The sequence below is a fragment of the Parasteatoda tepidariorum genome, chromosome 2 (genome assembly GCF_043381705.1).
Source record: "Parasteatoda tepidariorum isolate YZ-2023 chromosome 2, CAS_Ptep_4.0, whole genome shotgun sequence".
NCBI lineage: Eukaryota > Metazoa > Arthropoda > Arachnida > Araneae > Theridiidae > Parasteatoda > Parasteatoda tepidariorum.
Genome location: NC_092205.1, coordinates 75,175,256 through 75,197,825, shown reverse-complemented (window position 1 = coordinate 75,197,825; position 22,570 = coordinate 75,175,256). Strand labels below are relative to the sequence as shown.

General features: G+C 30.0%; 2 protein-coding genes across 3 annotated transcripts in view; both read left to right on the top strand.

Annotated features, from left to right (window-relative positions):
- The first annotated feature begins 80 nt into the window (after positions 1–80).
- LOC107453689 (uncharacterized) lies at positions 81–8,272 on the top strand. The gene is made up of 6 exons (XM_016070605.3): positions 81–234; positions 824–960; positions 2,517–2,610; positions 3,369–3,949; positions 6,131–6,250; positions 7,414–8,272. Exons 1-6 carry the CDS (start codon positions 213–215, stop codon positions 7,531–7,533), a joined length of 1,074 nt encoding a protein of 357 aa, XP_015926091.2. The 5' UTR covers positions 81–212; the 3' UTR covers positions 7,534–8,272.
- Positions 8,273–13,458: 5,186 nt separating this feature from the next.
- LOC107453680 (paramyosin-like) overlaps positions 13,459–22,570 on the top strand; it is a 28,898-nt gene continuing 19,786 nt past the window's right edge. Inside the window, exons 1-2 of one of the 2 annotated variants that reach the window (XM_071177764.1) lie at positions 13,459–13,572; positions 19,449–19,553. In XM_071177764.1, coding sequence (XP_071033865.1) covers positions 19,470–19,553 — 84 coding nt within the window. In that variant the 5' untranslated portion in view covers positions 13,459–13,572; positions 19,449–19,469. Of the gene's footprint in view, positions 13,573–19,346; positions 19,554–22,570 lie in introns of those variants that run through there. The other variant, XM_071177763.1, reaches the window with a different exon arrangement.

Here is a 22,570-nt window from a genome sequence, read left to right as displayed (position 1 = left end):
TTTCTATAATTTTAATAGAAAAATAAGGATTTCAAAAAATAATTGTAATTTATTTATTTTTTAAATCTGGGATCGAGTGAAGCGAAATAATTTGTCATAAAAAAAAGCAGACGGCGCTCGTTGACATTGTTGTGATAGTTTTCATTTGTTTACTAAGCTGGAAATATTGGATAAAAAGAACAATAAAGCCATTGTCTAATCTTTAAAAAAATATGTATGGCTATGGTAATGAAGGTATTTAAATTTATCATTTCCTTATTAATGGCCCTAAAAGAATCGTTTGACTCTTTCTCATAGACAAAGCCTATCTTACTCCTGTTCTCCATTTGTGACTTGTAGATTATATAATACTTAAGTTGTGTGAATCATTTAAGTTTATGTAAAACTATCTCATTGTATTTTACTATTAATTTTCTTGAATTAATTAACTGAATTATTAGCATGATAAAAGCTACGTAATTATATTTGAAATAATGGTTTTATTTTTAAATATAGCCAAAAGACTTTCATGGATTCAATTCAATATTTTATTTTACCTTTTTTTAATTTTTTAGCTCTTGTTTAGTTATTTGCTTATTTATTTTTGTTTTTAAAAAAAATTCTAATTTATAAAATTAAAGCTCTTTTAATGAATAGTAAACAGTGAAAAAAAATCTGCCATTGTAAAACTGACATTTATGTGCTTGCAATATAGAAAAATCCTAGTTACTAATTTATTGCTTTACATTTATTTGTTGTGGCAAATTAATTTGAGGATTTTCGTTACACAGACTAGTCTTGTCATTTTTTCTATAAATAAATTTCTTATTTTAAACTTTTTTAGACCTTTTTTCACCCCTTCGAGCTGAAACATCATTCAATGAAAACCCTTATAATTCACAAAAAGACTCAAGTATGGCTGAATTTTTACAAGGGCAAAGTTCTCTAATTATTGAAAAAAATATGGAGGATCTGATTATGGTAAGTTTGAAAGTAACTTACTGTTTAATGCATTATATTCATAGAGCAAGTGTTTATTTATTTGAATAGAATTTTTAGTTTTATAGGTAAAGCACTTTTTTTTTCAAATTTATTTACAAAATAAAAAGAACTTTACTAGTTGAGTCAATGAGTTAAAATAGCTTATCTTCATAAGAAGTCCTCTGTACTGTGATCTTTTTTTGAACTAATGTATTGAATTGATTAGTTTTAAAACAAGTGGTCATTGCAGTCATGGTCAGTGGTCATTGCAATTCATTAAATTAGGCTTAGCTATAAATAACTTGGACATCATCACCTAGACAGATTTTCGGAGTTTGATCTTGTTATGGCCATGGTAGACATGCCATGTAATTCGACCCTGGTTAGACAGTACCTGTACTGACAGTACCTGTACTGATCCAAACTTCCGCATCACAACCAATGAGAGGACTTTCTGCCAGGACAGATTGAACATGATCCTTGCTGCACATACACGCAGGTTGTTTTGTGTGCAGCCAGGTTCTAACTCATTACCCCCAGCTTTCCAACCAGTGATGCTAGCAATACTTTAACTGACTTTTACATTGAGAATATGGTAAAAAAACTAACATTAGATCAAGTAAATTGGGAAATATTATTGTAATTTATATCCTAAAATGGGACAGTAGTTTGGTAATTCCACTGAAAGCAAGACATTGTGGGTGAGTTTTTTTTCTATTTAATTACTGACGTATCCTATATATCATTTTTAGTTAAAAGTACGAAAAACACTAAACTGGAAGAATTTTTCATATTTCTCTGTCTTTTTTTTTTCCTTCTTTTTTTATAAATGAGCATTTCATAATTTTGATGATAATCAGGCAAGCCTATTGCCATGTGTCGGTTGCTTTGTTCAATTTCACTTCTCGCTGAACAGAATATTCATAGAAGCATCTTGTATTTCTCTAAGCGGGCTTTCTTAAACATTTGACAAATGACGATTATCATTACATTTTCTTAAGCTCTGCATCTGTAAGCAATAGCAGAAAGAATTTGGCCTACAACATGGATGAGGCTTGCCTGTATCGTTCTAGATTAGAAACTGTACAAGGCATCATTGTTGTTTTAGGTATTCAACTTAATAGTTAAGTTTTGTTTTGCTTTACAGAAACTAGAGTGCTTAAAAACTTGAAAATACGATGTTATCTAGAGATTATGTTATCTAGATATTATGAACTTCCTTTATTACTTACATGTATGATCCTAATATTTTCATAGAATGATCAAGATTAATATTTATCATTAATCTTCAATGACAAGTAATTAGTACATATTATGAAGCTCCTTTATTACTTACTTGTATGACCCTAATATTTTCATCGAATGATCAAAATTAATATTTATCTTTAATCTTCAATGAATTGTTAAACAGTTTGAAAATTTTAATTGTGTATTTAATTTTTTTTTATTAACTAGATTATGTGCTTTCAATGTAGATGATATTTGCTTGAAATTGTATAATAGTATTTGCTTGAAGCTTAAAATTTATGTTTGATAATCATATTATTCTCTTATAGTGTCAAAAGAAGAACAGCTTTTTTGAAAATAGTGGTCCGATAAATAAAGTTAATGGTACAAAAGAGCAACTAAGTTTTAATGCATCTAAAGCTTGTGAGTATTTAAATATTTTAGTATCTTTGTTTTATTAGTTTACCTTCTTCAAATTTCAATATTTTAAAACCAAGAAATCCAAAACATTTAAAAATTTATTATATCTTAGATACCTTGGCACAAAATTTCCACTTGCCAGCTTGTCATTAGTGAGCAAATATTTAGAGCTGGCGAGTTTCTTTTGTCTTGCAAATCAAACTGCATTATTTTCTCTAAAGTTTACATTTTCATGCAGTGGATCAGAAAACTTTGAGAAACATATGAGTCTGGGGTAACCTAAATTCATCAGAATGATTGGTACAGAATTTCTGTAAATAAGCTTTCCGTAACAGAGTTTGATCCTTTACCTGTAATTAACAAATAAGATTTTAATACTAAAAGGCAGCTGCATACACACATAAAGTGTTAAAAAATGGAAACAATTCTGTTAGCTTTCTTATTTTATTATATTAAGCCTTATGGCAACTGCTTTTTAAATGCAATTTTTTGCAATAAATATGTTTCAATTTTTCTACATTTTTTATGGCTTTGATCACCAAAAGTTTCTTCACACTGTGACTAATAAAGCTTTAAAAATTGTTCAGATTTTTCATGTAAATAGTGGATAGCAAAAATTTTAGTCTGGCTAGAACTTTTAAACTGAAATTCATGCCTTGCCTCAACCAATACAAAAAAATTTATATTGCAAATAAATTTAATAAATGTCTCTTAATATATAAAAATGTTTCATTGTTAAAAAAAATGCCTCGTTATTTCAGTTGAAGATAACAGATATAAAGCTGCTGTCCAAAATGAATTTTTATCAGCATTGAGCTATGATGATGTTACCTTTGGAAACTCTGTTGAAAAAGATTTCCCCATGGAAATTGGAACTAAAAGGTGCAGAAGCTCCTCTCAAAGTGGAAAAGAATACCAAGAAGGCAACTACAGCCCAAAGTACACTAATCCATCTAATTCAACCCCAAAAAGCAAACAAGCTAAACACTACTACAATGAAAGTCTCAAGAACTATGCCTCTCCTAGGTCAGAAACTCACAAAACTAAAGAGCAATTCGACAAACTTAGTGCAAAATGTGCTAAATATCCTAGCAACAATTTGCTTTGTTGTACTGAGAAAAAAGAAGTAGAAGTGATAGATCTTGAAAGCATTGATATATGTGAGAGTAGCTCTGAAAAAAGTCAATCTGTCTCTGTAAATAATGAAAAATCTCAGCATGTGGGGAACGAGTGGGATGGTGTCAATGAAATAACCATTATTCCAAAGAAAAGTACCAAAGACTTCAATTTTGAAGAAAAAAGTACACTTTTGTCTGTGCCAAACTACTACAGTCAACAACAGGTAAAATTGTAAAGCTTAGGTTTTATTTGAGATTTTATTTTTAATTGTATTTATTATTTCATTAAAGAAAAGGTTATTCAATATTAATAACACAGTTTTTCTTTATTAAAATATGAACTACTAATGTATGGTTTATGATACCATTTATGATATAAAGTTAAGCACACATAGCGCTAGCAGTTTAACTTCCCAGTTACTACCTCTGATATATTTTTATGTCTAATTTAAAAGCTTCACCATCCTATACTGTTATTGTACTTGTATTGTTTACAATAAGACTTCTGCTATTTACCATTCAGTTTGTAAATCTTTTTAACTTAAGCTGGGAACATAAGAAACTGAAGATAATGCTCAGAACAGGGCAACCTTTACACTTAATTAATATCATGATATTAATTTCCTTAAATTGATTAATCGCTTATGACCATTTAGAATTTATTAAATATTAAAAAAATCTGCACTTTTCAGTCAATAAATTCAACTTTTTTTTTACCTAAGACATGATAGTCATATATTTTTATTTAATTTTTCTTTTTTAATTGAATAAAAATTGTTGAATTTATTTGCAACTGGTTTACAGAGAAGAACCAAAAATCTAATAAAGAGTGGAATCATAGAATAAATAAATAAATAGAATAAATAAAAATCTAATAACTTAATTATAATCTCCATAATAAAACTTTCTAGAATATGAAGTACGCTCACACATAGTTTCATAAACATAACACAAAGGGAAGGGGGTTCACTGGCAATTTTCAAGGATTGCGTTTCAGTTTCAGATTAATTTGATTATTGTTTACTATTAGCGAACTCTACAAAACACTGTACTAGTTCAGATGCAAAGTTCAGCTGATAGCACTTTTGCAGAAGAAGCAGTTAAATACAATTTTAACTTTGTTAATATTTTAACTGACATGTTTTACATCTTAACCTCTCTATTGTATATAAAAGTCTAAATCCGTAACTTATTTACAGTATGGCAACTATTTATGTTTATCAGCTAAAAAAAATATTTGACTTAAATAAATTTAAAATCGGGTAGTTTGCAGCTTCAGAAAACATTTTAAATGGATTATTCTTGTTCATTCAGAGTCTGCTTAAAATATATTTAACAATTAACCTTGAGATGTAACTAGTGAAATAAGTCCAAAAACTTAAAAGTCTGGAGAATTTGGTGACCTTGGTATTTCACTGGAAATTGCTACTAAAATATTTCTAGTTTTTTATTTGCCTCTGAGCATCTTTTAAAAAGTTTAACACTTTATATGAAATATTTAAAAAATAGATCAGTAAAATTATTATTTGTCAATAGTATTGTCATATATCAATTTACAAATTAATGTGACTGATTGAAAAAAAATTCTAAGTAAATAGGTAATTCCAAACTGAGAATATGAAATGTTCAAGTTGTATTTAAATAAGAAATTAAATTTATATTATTTCTCTTAACATTTTGTTTTTAAATATTTTGTATTTCATCATAATTTAACAGTTATTAATAATTACTTTAATGTTAAATTATACTACAAACTATGTATCTATTACAATGACTAAATTTTTTTTTTATTCTTAATGAAAAGCATTGTTAATAATGTATAATATTTCTACTTAGTTCAAAAATGTAAAAAAATTAAGAGTATTGTATTAATTCAATTTATATTTGTTTGCGTAACTTATTTTTCTATTTAAAACAAGGATATTGTTTAGATGTATTGTGCAAAAAATTTTTTTAATTGAATTTAAATTTATCTTAACAGTTATAATCGGTATAGAAAAATGTTTACAAAAATATTTTATTTGCTTCAATACATGTTTAATGAGTACTTTATATATATTATTATTATTAAAGCCTTTTTATTTTTTTATTAACGATAATATATTTAATTTAACTATTTTCAAGTAATTTTTTTGATTAAATCAAGAATAAATCAAGGAATTTTTTTTAATGTTTCTGCGAAATTCAACCTGCTTGGTCATTTAATAATTTTAAAGTTTCATATTCATGCATTTTTAATAATCATCAGACAAGAAAAAATTATGATTTTTTTATTAAATTTTCCATGGTTAATGGTTCTGTAAAATCGACATTATGTATAAGTTATTTAGATTCACATCTGAAAAAACAAATATATATTTTAATCAAAATTTTCTATGCATTGATTTTTTTCTTTAAAATTTCAGATTCAGACAAGTATAGTTGAAAAGCTAATTAAAGATACAGTCAGCTTTGAGTTTGATGCTATTCGTCAACTCTTGTATCTTCAGTATTTATGTTTGTCAAGGCACCTACACCAAACACAGGTTTGTATGTTAGTTTGACTAGTATAAAATTTCTATCTCATGAAAAAATGAGACAAGCTGTAAAGTAAATAATAAATTATCACCTAAACTTAAAGTCATACATTAAAAAAATATATATATGTTTGTAAATGTACCTTTCAAAGTACTTTCCAAAATTTTTGGTTGATAATGTTGTTTCGTCAACATTATAGCCTGTTTTGTAGTCAAATCTGTTTCTTTCTTTTTATTATGTAATTAAGAGCAATTTTATTACTTATTATTTTTCAGGATTATTTCCTTCAAATTATAATGCTCATTAATCAATTTTAAGCATAATCAGCAGTGCTAAAATATGAAATCCTTGTATAATTTAAAAATGCTTATCTTTTTCTTCTTCCTTGCCACTACTTTCTTATAGATAGTGATGCATCAGTAAACCTATTGCAAATGTTCTAGAGATAATTCAATATTTTAAACTATCTGTTGTAGAAAGCTATCATCTAACCCGAAAACTTTATCTTTCATATAATTTACCAAGATTGGGGTAACTCCAGGCTTCAAGTCAAATATTGTGGTTAATGCTCATATTAAATTACTGTTCTATAAAGGTGTTCTTTAAATTCCTATTGATTAAATATAACTTATTACCATATAAGCCGAGAATATTTAGAAAATTTCCTAAAACTTAAGTTGCGAGGTTGGCTTCTAATCAGATCCACTAACTTCGAAAAATTCCAGGAGGACATTGTTAAAAGAAATACTACTTTTGTCGAGCATTGTCAATATTCAGTGAATATTATGAAATTACTTACAAGACAAAAAATAAATACTACCATAACGGGGGGAGGGAATAGTGTAATTTTGCCGGAACACATATCGCTATCTGGTAGTGGTGATGCGCGGTATCGACTACCAGAGTTTGTCCAATCCGATCTTCTTTGTGTCATGTTTTGTGTGAATTTTTTTTTTTTATATATAGAAGTAGCTTAAAGATTACAAGAACTCTTAGATGTTTTAAAAAATATGCATATATATTTTTTAAAGCATAAGCAAATTAATGCATTAATTTCAAGCTTTCTTTTCCCAATAGTTAAACATAAGATCATTTAATAAAGAGTTGCTTTCTAATTTTTTTTATAATTTGGAGAAATTCAAATATAATTACCTAATCTTTTTCTTTTCAGGACATGTTTGGGAATCTGAATTCTTCGAGCTGTGAATTTATGCTGAAAGTTATAGAGGAGTTAATGCAAGAAAATCGCCTATTAAAAAAGGCTGTTGTTGCTCACCAGCGAAGGACTTAGTTATTTGTATGTCTTCCATCATTGTATCGCATATGCATTTTGAAATCACAATTTTCGCATTTTTTAAAGTCTTGGAACAACATCCTTTTTATTCATGGAATCTGTATATAGTCAGTTCAAAAAAATAATTGTGGCATAGCAACTTAAGTATATTCTACAATTACTGGAATCCTTAAGGACTTCCCAACTTCGTAGTAATATTTTTATTTTATTATTATTATTATTATATTGTGGCAAAAGGCTGAGCTCATATGTCCACAATATGTATCGAGGCTTATTTTTCTAAGACATTTTCTTGTTTCATTGTACATGTGGAAGTACTTTTAAGAAGACTGGAATAACCTGCAGTGTAGGATTGGCCAAGCCTTATTCTCTCCACTGTTTGTGTTTGCAATACTTTGTTTGTGAAGAAGTTTATTTTTAGGGCGAAAAAAATTAAATAGTAGGTAACTTACTATTTAATTTTAAGTCGGAAAGTACAGTTAATTTGATGCTATAAACAGAATCTTCATCAGTGTCCATATAGTTCCTAGCATTTAAGCAGTTGTATGGTCATACCTATTTAAATCTATACTCCTTGTGGTGCTTTCTGTTATAAATATCTTGTTTGTTTTTCTTTTTTTTGTTTTAAATGCATTTAGTATGAATGTGTGAAAAAGTGGATGATTTAAGCTAGTGTGGTGGATTGCAATATTCCTTCCTAAAAAAACATTTGCTAATATCTGTTACGAAAGTTTCAGATATATTTCCAGTGAATTAATAATTCAATGTTTTTTAAAAAAATTTTTAATATTTTATTAAAGAAAACATGCACCCTGTTAAATGTACCCGAAAATTGCGACATGAAATTATAAGAATATTTTTCATTAACATTATTACTATTTTATAAGAAATTTATAAAAAAATAGTGTTTGTTTTTTTCTAAATCCGCAGTTCCCATTTTATTTCAACTGTAGAACCCTTAACGATCTAGCTTCTTTTAGCAGATAAGTTAATTAGCGAATTCAGTTAATTAGAAGCTCTGAATATACTAATTTTAGAAAAAGAATACTATAAATTAATTTGGAATCATTTAATGTGAAGAATGAAAATTTTTCATTGTTTTATCAATAACAGTATTAAAATCTTTTTCATTCTTTTATTTTTAAAAAAAAAGAATTAATTAGGTTTTAATTTTAGCAGCACAGGTCAGCAGCGGCTTCTAGTTTGGCAGTTTTTGGCTTTTGCCTTAGTCAAAGTTTAGTAAAATAAACTAAATTATGATTATTAAAAAAGAACTGTTATCAACTGTATAAATGTTCAGCAAAGAAACATATTTCTTTATTCTTGCATTTAGTTATTGTATTTCAAATTTTTTCATGCTTAATGAAAAACACTTGTAATTTTGTAATTATCTGTAAAAGCAAATTTCCTTTTTTATAATTTATTCAATATATTGTTATTAGAATATAGATGCATATCTATATATATATATATATATGTATACACCGAAGAGCCATTACATTTTGACTACCCTGCTAATAACGTGTAGGACCACCTTTAGCCCTCAAAACTGCTAGCACCCGCCGTGGCATTGATTCCACAAGGTGCTGATAGGTAGTCTGAGGTATCTGGTACCAAGCGCTCACCAACTGGTCCTGCAATTCCCTCACATTGCGAGAGGGTAGTGTAGCAGCACGAATTTGGTTTTCCAAGTAGGACCACAAATGCTCTGTTGGATTAAGGTCAAGTGAATTTGGGGACCAAGACATGACTTGAAAGTCACTGGAATGTTCCTCGAACCAATGTATGACGATTTGACCCTTATGGCATGGTGCATTATCCTGTTGGTAAACACCATCCCCCGCAGGAAAAACTGTTGCCATGAATGGTTGAGCCTGGTCTGCAACTATGTTCAAGTAGCTTACAGACGTCAGGGATTGTTCTATGAGGATTATGGGTCCTAATGTGCCCCATGAAAACATTGTTCCTGGGCGAGAAACCATGAAAACCTGGGCGAGCCCATTGCTGTAGATGGAGGGTGGTCATAATGCAATGGCCCTTCGGTGTATATATATATATAATATACACCTTTTTATATTTTCATTGACATTTTACATACATAATTTCTAATTTCATAAAAATTACTGAAATATTAAATAAATAATAAGCTCTTGGTTGAATACAAACATGTTACAGGTTTCGACTAAATCATTACTAGGAAAATATAATGTTGAAATACATATTTCATTAAAAAATATTCTGACTTGTGGTTGCTGGAATGTGAAAAATTTTTAAGTATTTTATAATTTTAATAATTTATTTATTGCTACAAAAAAGAATTTTAACATCAAAGTGGCCAATTAACATTGTAGATCTTAGTGGAAGAAGGTTCTAAACGACATTTCTAAAAAGAAAAAATTGAGATTCCTTGGGGAGAGATCTTATTTTACCTTAACTCAATTATATAACATACATTTAGTTTTCCTCAGTGGATGAAGGTACTACTAACCAAAGAAAGCTACCACTGCATAATCAAGGACTGTCTGCTGCTATGGAAACAAAATGAAAAAAAAAAATGCATTTCTAAGCTATGTTTCTTTTTTCGCATATTTGAATCAAAGCTTGTGCTAAATGTTTACCCCACACCCATATTTGAAATAGTTTAACCCTGTTATCATAGTCACTGACAGTGCTGCTGACAATATGCAAGAAGGGTTCTTTAGTTAGATGTTCTTTATTTTTGGAGTGGAAGAAGGTTTCAAGTGCATTTGGCAGAAAGAGAATCTTAAGAAGTCTCACACTTTTCACAAAACAGTCTAACTCAACCTTAAAAAGTTTCTCATTTGTATGGTATTTTAAAGATAGCATAAGATTGTGGATGCAAAAACATTTAAAATGAATGTTATGAATTTTAAATTTTGTCTATAGGAGGCTTACAGGCAAGATATAAACAATTCAGTGTACGCAGAATACCCATAATCTTACTCTGTATACACTGAATTTTTTTGTGAGAAAGTATCTTTTTACATTTTGTTAATATGCATATGGAAACAGATGTGTAAAAAATAAATAAAAATTCTGTTTATTTAGGGATAAATCAATGTACCGTGAGAGAAAAACGCATAAACTTTAAAGCTTATTTACTTAAATTCATTAAAATATCATTTAGAATCTTCATCCACTTAATACTTCATTTTCTTTGCTTGAAAGTGCCAATATTGATCTTAAAGATCGTTTCGCTCTTCCTAATACTTCTACAAACTAGTTATTTTAATATTATTAATTTCATTCATGACTTGCTAACTATAATTATGCGGCTTTAACATTACACCATGTATAAAAAATTGCTTGCATACATACTTAAGTAAACTTTTTTTACCTGTGTGTTCTTAGAAATTCAATATAAATTTTGAAAAATACATTTGAGTCGGAAATATAAATTTATAATACAATTTTATTGCTCTATTATTAGCTTTCTTTTTAAATGACACAGTTGCAGACTTAGTCCTAGACTCATCTTTTGCTGTGCCACTTACAGGGTTTTTATAACCTATTTGTATATTTTATACATAGATGTATTTAAATGTTTTTCATTACAATATTTTGTGCTGTGTATATTATTGTGAATTATTTTGTTTTATCATAAAGTGTAAATAAAAAGTTATGTGGATAGTTGTGCTTTGAATCTATTTACAAATTTCTAAATTTTAACAAACTGTTGAATCGTTTCTATAGGTTAGAATTTGTTACGAAGCCAATACAAAGAAATGTTCCTTTGATTAAGCAAAAATTAAAAGTTTAAAATTAAAAATCTACTGACAATATATTGTATGTAGTAAAAAGGAATTCAAAAAATGCACAGGGTTCATTCTTAATATTTGAGAAAAAATTCCTTGTTTTTCCCATACTATCCAAAGCAGCAATTTTAAAATATAATTCATGCAACATACCTGTGGTGATGGCTTTGGTTAAAAACCCTGAACTGTCATTTTATTTTATAACCGTCATTGAACAGCCAACCAAATTTTGAGTTTAAGGCTACTGATGTTCAACTCTGTATCCTTGTAATTTTGAACCCATTCCAGAAGACGAGGGAACTCCTGGGTCAAGTATTAGGGGAATCAGGGAGGACTTTCTGATGGAACTAACTAACTCGCATTTGCGTTACATGGAGAGGAAAAACTCCCACGATTAGCCTGACGGCAAGGAGACTCGAACCCATGATCCGTTCATGACATAAAATATCCTTAGCGGATATTTTACAGCATGGACGGATCAGCACTGTGGTTGGTTCGGAAAATGTATCTACAAAGGCCCTCGATACATAAATAAAGTAGTGACACGCTGCCATTTCGGTGACTGAATCTCTCTTTTGAGCTCAACTCTCAATGTAAAAAACTAGATATATGGAGATTCTATACTTAAACGCCACTGTTTATTGATAATTATTTTCATATTCTTGAAGATAATTAAAATATTTAATATTTTTTCTTTTAATTCTCTTTTCTCTCAGAAATTATGTGTTTTATTCTATTCAGTGAAAATAATACCTTATCTATAAGTAAAATCTTTCTCATTTCGTCACTCATTATCTGCTATAAATTTTGTTTCTTAACTCTTTGAAATTTATTGCTGTTGGGATTTTATTTTTATTAGGTTCGAAAAGGGTGGTATGATTTGGATGGTATTTAAATCATTATGGACTTATCACACAGTGTCAAGCATCACTGACTGCAGTCAGTGTGCGGGTGGTGGGTGACCACTTGGATCAGTCTGCGTAGGGCCCGAGAGTGTGCGGTATTGGTCCTCAGGGATGTTTCCCAGACCGTTGCCAATAGCCCATTGTGCAGCTCTAGTGCGACGTACAGAGAGAAAGTTTTTTTTCCCAGTAGTTCAAATCCTTTTCTTCTTAATCAATACCAATTGTTACTTGGTCTTTTATAATAAAAATTTGCTTAGATTTTGTTGTCATCCCCAGATGGCGTTCTTTTTAAATTTGTATGCGTTTGTTTCGTTTTTATTAATAAACTTTTATTTTCTGTCTGAATTTCGATCCACGGACTGCAGTTGGCAGAACGGCTGTGGTTTTGAAAATTATGATGCAATAAAAAGTTTCACTTAGTTTCGCCGTGATTGACATCGTTTAGATTCCAAAATGAATCGAGATCTGCCGTGTATCCCACTGCTGAACAGTGACAACTTCTATCTTTAGAGTATTAAAGTCAAGGCTTTGCTGGCACTTAAGAAAATTGCAAATGTGCTAACTGACGAAATGTTGATCCAAAATTGCGGGAACAATGGACATTAAACAATGATGACGTCGTAGCTTACATTCAACTATCGCTTTCTGATGACCTAAGTCTTCAGCTCGCAAGCGAAACTAATGCTAAAATTCTATGGAAAAAAATTCAAATCACATTTACTGATAAAACAGAAGATCGAAAAATCGATGCAAGTAACGAAGTGAAAAATCTTGAAATGAAAATGTTTCAGACTATATAGCAAGATCACGTGGACTTCAAACGAAATGTTCGTCACTGGGACTGGAAATTTCAGAAAGAGAACTAGTTTTTTTATACAGTTAGAGGTTTACGAGGAAAGTTTTCAAAAATAAGAGAAATCCTGAAAACCCAACGTGAAAAACAAATGGATGAAATTTTAGAAATACTGCGAGAAGAAGAAAACAGCTTATCAAAATTAAAAAATGATATTCCTAGAAGAACAGAAGAATTCGGAGTAAAACATAAATACGGATTATTTTTTATAGTCAAAGACTGCTATTTCCGAAACAAGAACGAGGGAAATTAAAACCCAACATTTCAAGAAAAAAGAACAATTCCGAACTATAAATCGGAACAAAACCAAAAACAATAACGCTCATTGTGCATTTGAAAATCACGATAAACATTCTAGTAAAAGTTTCGCACTTCCCGCAGAACAAGAACAATAGCAAATAAATTCTTAACTGTTTTCATTCTGGATTCTGATGCTACTTGGTGAAAGATTTGAACTTTTTTGAAAACATTAATCACGTTAATGGAATAATACAATTAGCAGGTAAGAAATCAAATTTAATTTCTAAAGGTTTTGGTATTGTAAAAGCTACTACAACAGTTGATAATTGCAGTAAAAATCTAATAATATATAATGTAATATATGTACCTGATTTACGAAACAATTTAATTTTAGTATCTAAATTAATTGATAAAGGTTATAAAATTAAATCTAATGGTAATGGTATTCAATTTGATTCTTAAACAGTTTTATATTTTATTAATGAGTAGGTAATGTTTATAACATATCTTTAAAGATTAAAATACTTGCCATAATTGTTAGTTTATTGAAATGAACACATTATTCTTTCATTAAATAAAAAAGCAATTCAAATTTTCAATAAAGATATTTCTAGAGACATTTCTTAAAAACAAGAAAGGCAAAATTTCACGAAGACAAACAAAATAACGAGTAACTTAAAATATTACGGGATAATTTTTTTTTCGTATTTTCTTAGTATAAAATTTTATAGTTTTGAGTCCATTTATCTCAGCCAATTCTATGCAGTCATTCTTTCCATCATTCTTTATTGCTATATAATTTTAAAGCTTCATTTTGACTTATTAGAACACCCAAATGACCAACAACCTGTATTTTTAATTTTAAAGTATGAAACAAATAAAGCAAAAAGAAAAGCGGAAATAACAAATCGAGTGTAATGATGCTTCACCATTCAAACTAGTCAACAAAATGGCGACAGCCAATAAAAAGCAGCACAAATGTCGATAGGGAAGAGAGTGACATTACTTGAACTAGGTGGCATTGATCAGCCATCAATGGGATTCGAACTCGGTGCCGCATTGAGAGGCGAGCGCTATATCCCCTGGGCCACCAAGGCTCAAAAAAAAATAAATAAAAAATTAATAATAATTAAAATCACGGCACAAGGATTAAAAACTGCCTATGAGCATATGACTGGAAATATCATCGTATACCGTTAGTGGCGCTTTCCTATTATGATTGGTAAGTATTTCATTTACGTCGCACTAGAGCTGCACAATGAGCTATTGGCGACGGTTCAAAGACATGCCATCAGAATTTTGATTCTCTGCAGAGTTCATGGCTCCTCTGCTGACGTAGTCTGAAGACCTGCGCTCGAAGTCGAGCACTTTACGGTTAGAACAGTTTAACTAGGACCGATACCGCTTACCCTCGGTCCCTACGTAGGCTGATAAAAGTGCGGTCACCCACCTGCTTACTGACAGCAGAAAGTGATGCTTGACTTCGGTGTTCTACTGAGAACAGTCCTCTGCGAGATTCCCATTATGATCTGCTTCGATTTGTGTGTGTATATACTCGTTTAAACCATGGAGGATTTTTTTCGTCTGCACTGTGGTTGGTGCGAGCCGGGTGCGGAATTTGTAACGACCAGCCTTTGCTAGAATTCGAACCTAGTTCACCTTATTAGAATGCGAGCGCTCTGTTCCCTGAGCCATCATGGCTCTTGAATCAAGTGTTGAGGGAAAATTAAAAATTTAATTTTCCTGTTTTTTAGCTTTTAAAACAATTTTTAACGAGTTTACTTTTAATTAATGCAAAACATTCAGTTCCTCATTTTTATTATTCGTTTTGTCATATTGATCGTAAATAACTCCAAAGGAATAAGTAATGAAATATTTATTGATAAAAGTGATGAAAAATTATTTAGATAAGATTTAGTGATAAAAAATGAAATGGGAGCTTTTTTTTTTTTAAACTATGTGTTTGGACAACAAATAACAAATCAATACCTCTGGGGTACTGGTCCAGAAGTTTCCTTGTCTTCTGAATTGGTTTAAAATTACAAGACTACGGAGTTGAACATCAGTAGTTGTAAACCCAAAATTGGGTCGACTGTTCAACGACGAATATTATTGAAAAAAAATTAGCTGAAAATTAGCTTTTTTATTTACGCATTATACTCTAGTCCGCTCTTGATTCAAACTCGAGCTCTTGGGATTAGCAATTTGGCGCTACATACCATACCGCAAGAGATTCCATGATCATCTGTCTGTCCGACGAGAATCAAGCTTCTAAGTTATCTGCGTGGTTTTGCATAGTGACGCATGCATTTGCACAATGAAACATATTATGCCTTATTGTGCAACCCCTTATTCATCTATAACTTAGCAGCTTAGTCAGCTAGTTTAGTGAGATAAAATTTCTTTCTTGACCAAATTTCAAAGTTATAAGTGAATATTAACAGATGATGTAGGCCATTATGTAAATTTAGATATTACTATTATATGCTTGTTCTCCCCTTAAGAAACCATATTATGCCTCTTTATGAAGTAAATATAAAAGCAAAAATATAGGCCTTTAAGTATACCAAAAACCACAAGAAATTTTCAGAAATTGTTCACAGTGTAGCAATGCTCTCTTTTTAAAGGGAAATACTGAGCCCGATAATTTAAAAAGTTTTATTAAAATGTAAAAGAATAAATAAATAAATAATTCTGTAATAAAAAGAAGAAAAAAATACCTAAAAAGGCTTTTTTATTTAAATAGAAAACTGCAGACCACAAGGGATTTGAACTCGCGCTTCAGGGGTTAGAAACTTGAACGTAAGAAATTTTCAAAAAAAATGTCAGTGCCCAGATGCTTTCTTTTTAAAGGGAATATTTAGAACAGACATTCAAAATATTTTCTGAAATTCCCAGACCATACTGTAGAAAAAAGAAAGAAAAAAAAGGCTAATTATTAGCAAATATTTTTTTCTGTTTATTACAGAAGTAAAAGTCTTTTTTCTAAGTCTTTCTTTAGGGATTAGAAGCTAAAGAAAGCTAATTATCAGCTAATATTTCTTTATGTTTATTACAGAAGTAAAAGTCTTTTTTCTAAGTCTTTCTTTAGGATTAGAAGCTAAAGAAGGCTAATTATTAGCAAATATTTTTTTCTGTTTATTACAGAAATAAAAGTCTTTTCTAAGTCTTTCTTCAGGGATTAGAAGCTATAGAAAAAAAGACTCAGCTTTACGTCTCATCGATCATGACTTGTTGCACATGATGAAATAATACGTTCTTGTAGAACAAGAACAGAAAATATACTAATAAGAACAGAAAGAACTGCAAGCAATATACACTTTGGGAAAAGGGAGCCAGTCAACAACAATGGAACAATGTTTTATGTTCGTTATTCTTTGAATTTTGTCACCATACTCCTTCAAGTTTTATGTTGCTTAGTTCGTGTTCTATATTCAGCACTAAAACAGCATTAACACTTAGTTTGGTCGTGAGCTCAGGTGGGTGTGAGAATCAAAACTTATCACCTATATCAGTTTTATTTCGATTTCACCAAAAAAGTTCTGATTGTGAGTATCACGCATGTTTATTGATAATTGTTAAAATGATGAGCTCAAATGGCATAAAATATGATCGATTTATCTAAAAGTTTAACTACTAAAATATGTTTTCCTTTTGAGAGTAGTAATTTTAATTAGATTTTTTTTCTTAAATTGGTGTCTATTTTTAAATTTTATTTCTTTCTTTTTAAGTCTGGCAAAAGATATTATGTCAAGCAAAAACTTAAAAGTGTTCCTAGTATAAATTTTAATACATTTGTTATAATTATATAAAAGAATAATAATTATCAATCACAGGGCCGTGATAGCCTGGTTGGTAGGGGACTGGGCCATGTCCAAGAAGTCGTGAGTTCGATCCCCGCCGGCCGAAGACTCTCCGTGTATTAAATGGTGACTGATGCACTTTAAATCTGTCGAGTCACAAAGTCCTCCATGTTTCCATAACAAATCATACCTCTGGAAGTACTTATCCAGGAATTTCATTGTCTTCCGGATTGGTTTAAGACTACAAGGCTACGGAGTTGAACATTAGTAGTAGTAAACCCAAAATTGGGTCCGCTGTTCAACGACGGTTATAAAAAAATAAAAATTATCAATCACAAAATTTGTGATCTTTCTGAAAATTTTATGACACTAATACTTTTGCACCCTAGTATGTTTCAAGACTCAAAAGCTTGCCACTCTTAAAGTTTCGTAATGTTTTTGACGCTACCTTTTCTCAACTATTAGTTCTGAAAGTTGCTTAAGCGATTGTATTCAATGTGTGCATTTTAGAACATGGAAATGTGTTTGGGCACAAACACAACCACGCTTAATGATTTAATTGTCAAGAAAAGGAATGCTTAATGGATAGTTTCAACTAATCGGATGAACAGCAAAATCAATTATTGAAAAGTATTCAGGAGAATTTTAGAAGTAATAAAGTTTTTCGCATCACGAAATCTTGTATTCCGAGGAGCATAATGGAAATTATTTGGGAACTTTGGAACTATTGAGTAAACTTGAGCCTTTTCTTTGCTAGACTTATAAAAAATTATGGGAATAAGGGCAATGGACATACGTCCTATTTATCAACTTCGATTTGTAATTAATCGAAGCTGAATCAATTGTGGGATATAAAGAAAGTATAAGCCAAAATAATTGCAGAACTGAAGAAAGCAAGATATTCAACAGCAGACATTTCCCACGTAGATTAACTGACATTTGCTGGCTGATACGTGAACAACGGAATTCCCGTGAAGAGTTTTTTGGATTTTTTTTTCCAATTGAAAGGCATAAATTTGAGTACTTGTCTGTATTGTATCTTTTCCTAATGACCACGGCATAAATATAAGGGATTCTCGAGGACAAGCGTAAGATAACTCACCAAATATGGCAGGCAAGTGCTCAGGTTTACAAGCAAGGTTAAAAGATAAATGTACCGACGAATTTTTTATTTTTTTAACCATAACACGGCGCATTTTTACTTCTTTTTTTTTTGTTAACCTTAAACTTAATTTGTACACAAGCCAGGAGATGCGTCTTAGAGGATTACATCCAATTTTTACCGAAACTCGAGTTTTTTTTTTTTTTCTCGAGTTCTACCCATCGGTGGATTACCTTAACAGAATACTTAGAATTTGGACTAGTCGTAAAGCATTCATCGAATACTAGGTGGTCCACCCATTTAGACGCAGTAACGGCACTTCAAAAAAGTTACGGAGAAATTATGGCCATTCTTCAAATTTCAGAAAAGAACAAAACAGAACTTATAGAAACTGGTCTTAATGCTCGTGGTTTTCTAAAGAAATTGAAGAAGTTGGAAAATATTGTGTTGACAGAATTCTGTGATGATATGTTATCAAAAATAAATCAGACTTCAATAAGCATACAGAAGAAATGTTTTTCTTTCGATGATGGTCTAAAATTGATTGAATCTTTGGCTGCTTTTGTGAGTGAACAGAGAGAAAAGTTCTCTACTTATGAAACCATTTCCAAGGAAAAATTGCCTAATTTTAAGTATGAAGATGAGACGACGCACACTTCACCAAGAATTTTTCGTTTGACATTTTATAATTGATAGGCAGATGATGTTATATTACAAGGTAGCTGAATATTTAAAGTTTAAGTTTATCTCCCAGCATCTGACATTGATTAGTTAATTAAAATCTCTTTCAATGGAGTACTGATGCTTTCCATTATTACACCGATGCTATAGCATTGGAGTGCCAGACTGCTTTCGTATTTTAAACCATGATTTCTACCTTTTACTGTATTTTCGTTAGCATAATTTTGGAAAATAATATTATCGAAAATAATCACAGTATAGTGTGGCTTTCAGGAGAACTCCTCCAGACATCAGTCTCGCGTCGTGGCGGGTGCCATGGTTACGAGAAAAAGTTACTTCAAATAGGGGTGAGGGAAAAATAGTTTTGTCTTGATCTTGGCATAGGTCAGCGTGAATAAACCAATCGACACCTTCATTCCTCCTTTGCACCCCCATTAAAAATGTGCTCTTGCTTATTACCATAGAAGCAAACAGCCCCAGACATGTAGTCTGGAGGAGTTCTCCTCAAAGCCGCACTATAGTTGAAATTGAAACGAATTTTTTTTCTTCCAGCAAATCATATATGTGTATAATATGGCAGTAGTTGACAAATCTCTGACCTCTGATTCAATGCCTTTTGATTCTGCCGAAGAAAGCGTTCTCTATTATGTACCATCAGTAAGTAAATTTGATTGTTTGTTTAAAACATATTCTTTTACATTGTACGCGAGGTCTACCGCACCCTTCTCGCTATCGTTTGTCAATCCTCAAAATAATTTTCGTCGATCTATTCCGATCGCTTCGTGACTTGAGTTTACTTGCCAGACATTAAGACATATTACATAGAACAGCACGTGTAGCAGTTTGACAGTAACTGGGTCATTCTCACTGAAAAGGTATAAATATACTAAAAAAATTTCTTAAATTAAAGTAATTAAAAAAGTGATAAAAATTACATAAATGCCTTTATTTATTTTTGTTATATGTCCTTATAATAATGGTCAAGTTTTCTATTTTATTTTTTAGAAGATTTAAAATATTTTAAATTCTGCCTTGTCCACGGAGGAGATGTAATAGTCAACGGAGGAGACATTTTATGTTATAAAATATAAAATGTCAATGAAGACTAATTCATTAATTATTGGGCACAACTGATATGAGTTTAACATTAATAAGTAAATAATAAAATATTTCATTATTAGAGATAGAGCTACTTCCGATTAATCATGCTGCTATGAAAGGAAACATCCATTTTTAACCTAGGTGTACAATTTCTTAAGTAACTCTTACTGAATATTAATAAATTAAAATGTAAAGACTATTGAAATAAAAATTCAGACTCCACATGAAAGTTGAGTGTTGAGGGTACTCTTTTGTGACCATTTTATGCAAGTTAAACATACTGTCATCCAAATAACGTTTTTGTTTTTTTTCTCTTTACTTCTTGTTACTGTTTCTTTTTTCCCTGGGCACAAACGGCTTGCTCCATCAATTTCTAGAAATTTAAGCATGCACCGAGAGTAAAGCATTTTAGAGAGACAAGAAGGGATGTGTGTGAGAGGTCTACAGGCAAGGAGAAGAAAGCATGTCCTATTGTTAATGCATTGATTCTTTCATTAATATATACTGGCTTTTGCCTAGAATGATACTCTATGAGAAGAGTGACATACTGAAAGAAAAGAATAGAGTGTGGACAAGGGGAATACTGCACATGGAAGAGATAGTGCTTTTTTTTTGGGGGGGGGGGGTTCTAAGGTACTGAAGTGGAAAACCCACACTGACCTTCAAAATTGACTCAATTCAAAAAATTCAGTTCTACTAGTAATTTATTTGCTCATAGGAACAAATTTAAAACCCTAAGAATCGAAGTATCAGAAAAAATTTTGAACTAGTATCCATAACGAAAACTACTTCCAAAATTCTTGAAAGAATTAAATAAATTTGCATAATATTTCAGTGTGTAATAAGTAACTGTAAATTAATTAAAAGCAGTAAAAAAATTTCAAACTCATGATTGTACTAAAAATTAAACAGATCTGTAATAAACAGGGTTTGAAAAATCCCATCCCATCTAGATTTTACATCAAAAACCTGAGATTTATTGGGGTTTTGGTGAAAACCTCAAGTTTTTTCACAAATATTTTACATTTTCATTCCTGAGTACTAAATAAGAATGCATGATTTGCTCCTAACAAGATAGTTAAATATTTGGTAACTATTTATAACTTGTGCTGCAATGTAAATTTTTTTTTAAAGTTGTAGATTGTTACGTTAATGTTTTTATTTCTTAAGGATAGGCAGATTGTTACATAGAAATTTAAATCTATTCAAATAAAAGATCCCAAACTTTTTGATATTAATGTCGATTAGAATAAAATTCAGACTTAGATTTTAATAATCATTTTTCTCAGTTAACATTGTAACTTAATATGCTGTTTTTTTTATTTTTAATTTCTATTTAATTTTTGGTTGCTTTAAAATTAGTATATATTTTTCGTCAGATTGTTTAGTATTCCTAATATCAGTTAATAATATGTAACGTTAATTCCTAATTTCAGTTTTGGTTGGAAATAATTGTAAAGCTCATAAAAGTAAATATGACACATTTGCTGTTGAGTAATAATTCAAAAATGCTTACATACTGTTTTCAATATGTTTTTCATAAAGTTTTGAATAAATTTTTTCCAAAATTATTACTTCACGATAAAAATAAAATATCAAATGATTCTAAGAGAATAATATTAAGAATGATAGTGGATGATAAAGAAATATTACAAGTAAATATCTATAAATGATAATAAAACAAATAATTTATCAATATTTGTTAATTAAGTAACCTTACCAATTTTCTGGTCATAGGAATGTGTTGATACCTTTAGAAAATCATTTTAGACCCTTTCATTTATATGTTTCCCCCGAGAACTAATGAAAAACGTATTGGTTTGATAATTATAAATCTTCTCAAACATAATTATATTTTTATTTTATAAAAACTTTCATAAAAATGTTTATGGCAATGAATTTAAAAAGATATATATATTAAGTTAAGCCTAATTGTAAAAAAGTGGAAGGATATCAGGTGATTAGATATTAGTATGACCCGTTTTTACTTGAAATAAAGGCTTGAGGCTTCTCTCATGTATAACTCTAATTCAACTTCTTAGTGTTAATTTTTTTAATGTATACCCTTTTAAATGAAACATTTTGTTAATATAATTTGTATATATATATATATTTTTTGGCATAACTGAATATTTACCAAAATTGGCCCACAGCTGAATTTGTGATGCATGTCTAGTAGCGAAATATAAAAACTTTATTTGCGAAATATATTACTTTCTTTATTTCAAATTTATTTATTTTCTCTCTTTTTAATATGTGAAAAAAAAAGCAAATTTTAATATCTACTCCTAATTTTACAATTTAATTTCAATGAAATGATTAAAAATACAGATGTATATTCATAGAAGTCGTTAATCCTTAACAATCTGAAAATGTTTTAAAAAAACCCGACCCAGGTTTTCAAAAATAATAACCACTGTCACTTTTGTTATATATTTACTTGATGATAAATACTTATACTATTTTTAAGGTCTTTAATTTTTCAAAAAAAGTCCTTAAAAGTGCTTAATTTTTGCTTTGTTCAAAGGGTGGGAACTCTGAATAAACAAAATCTTATCTCAATAATAAATAAT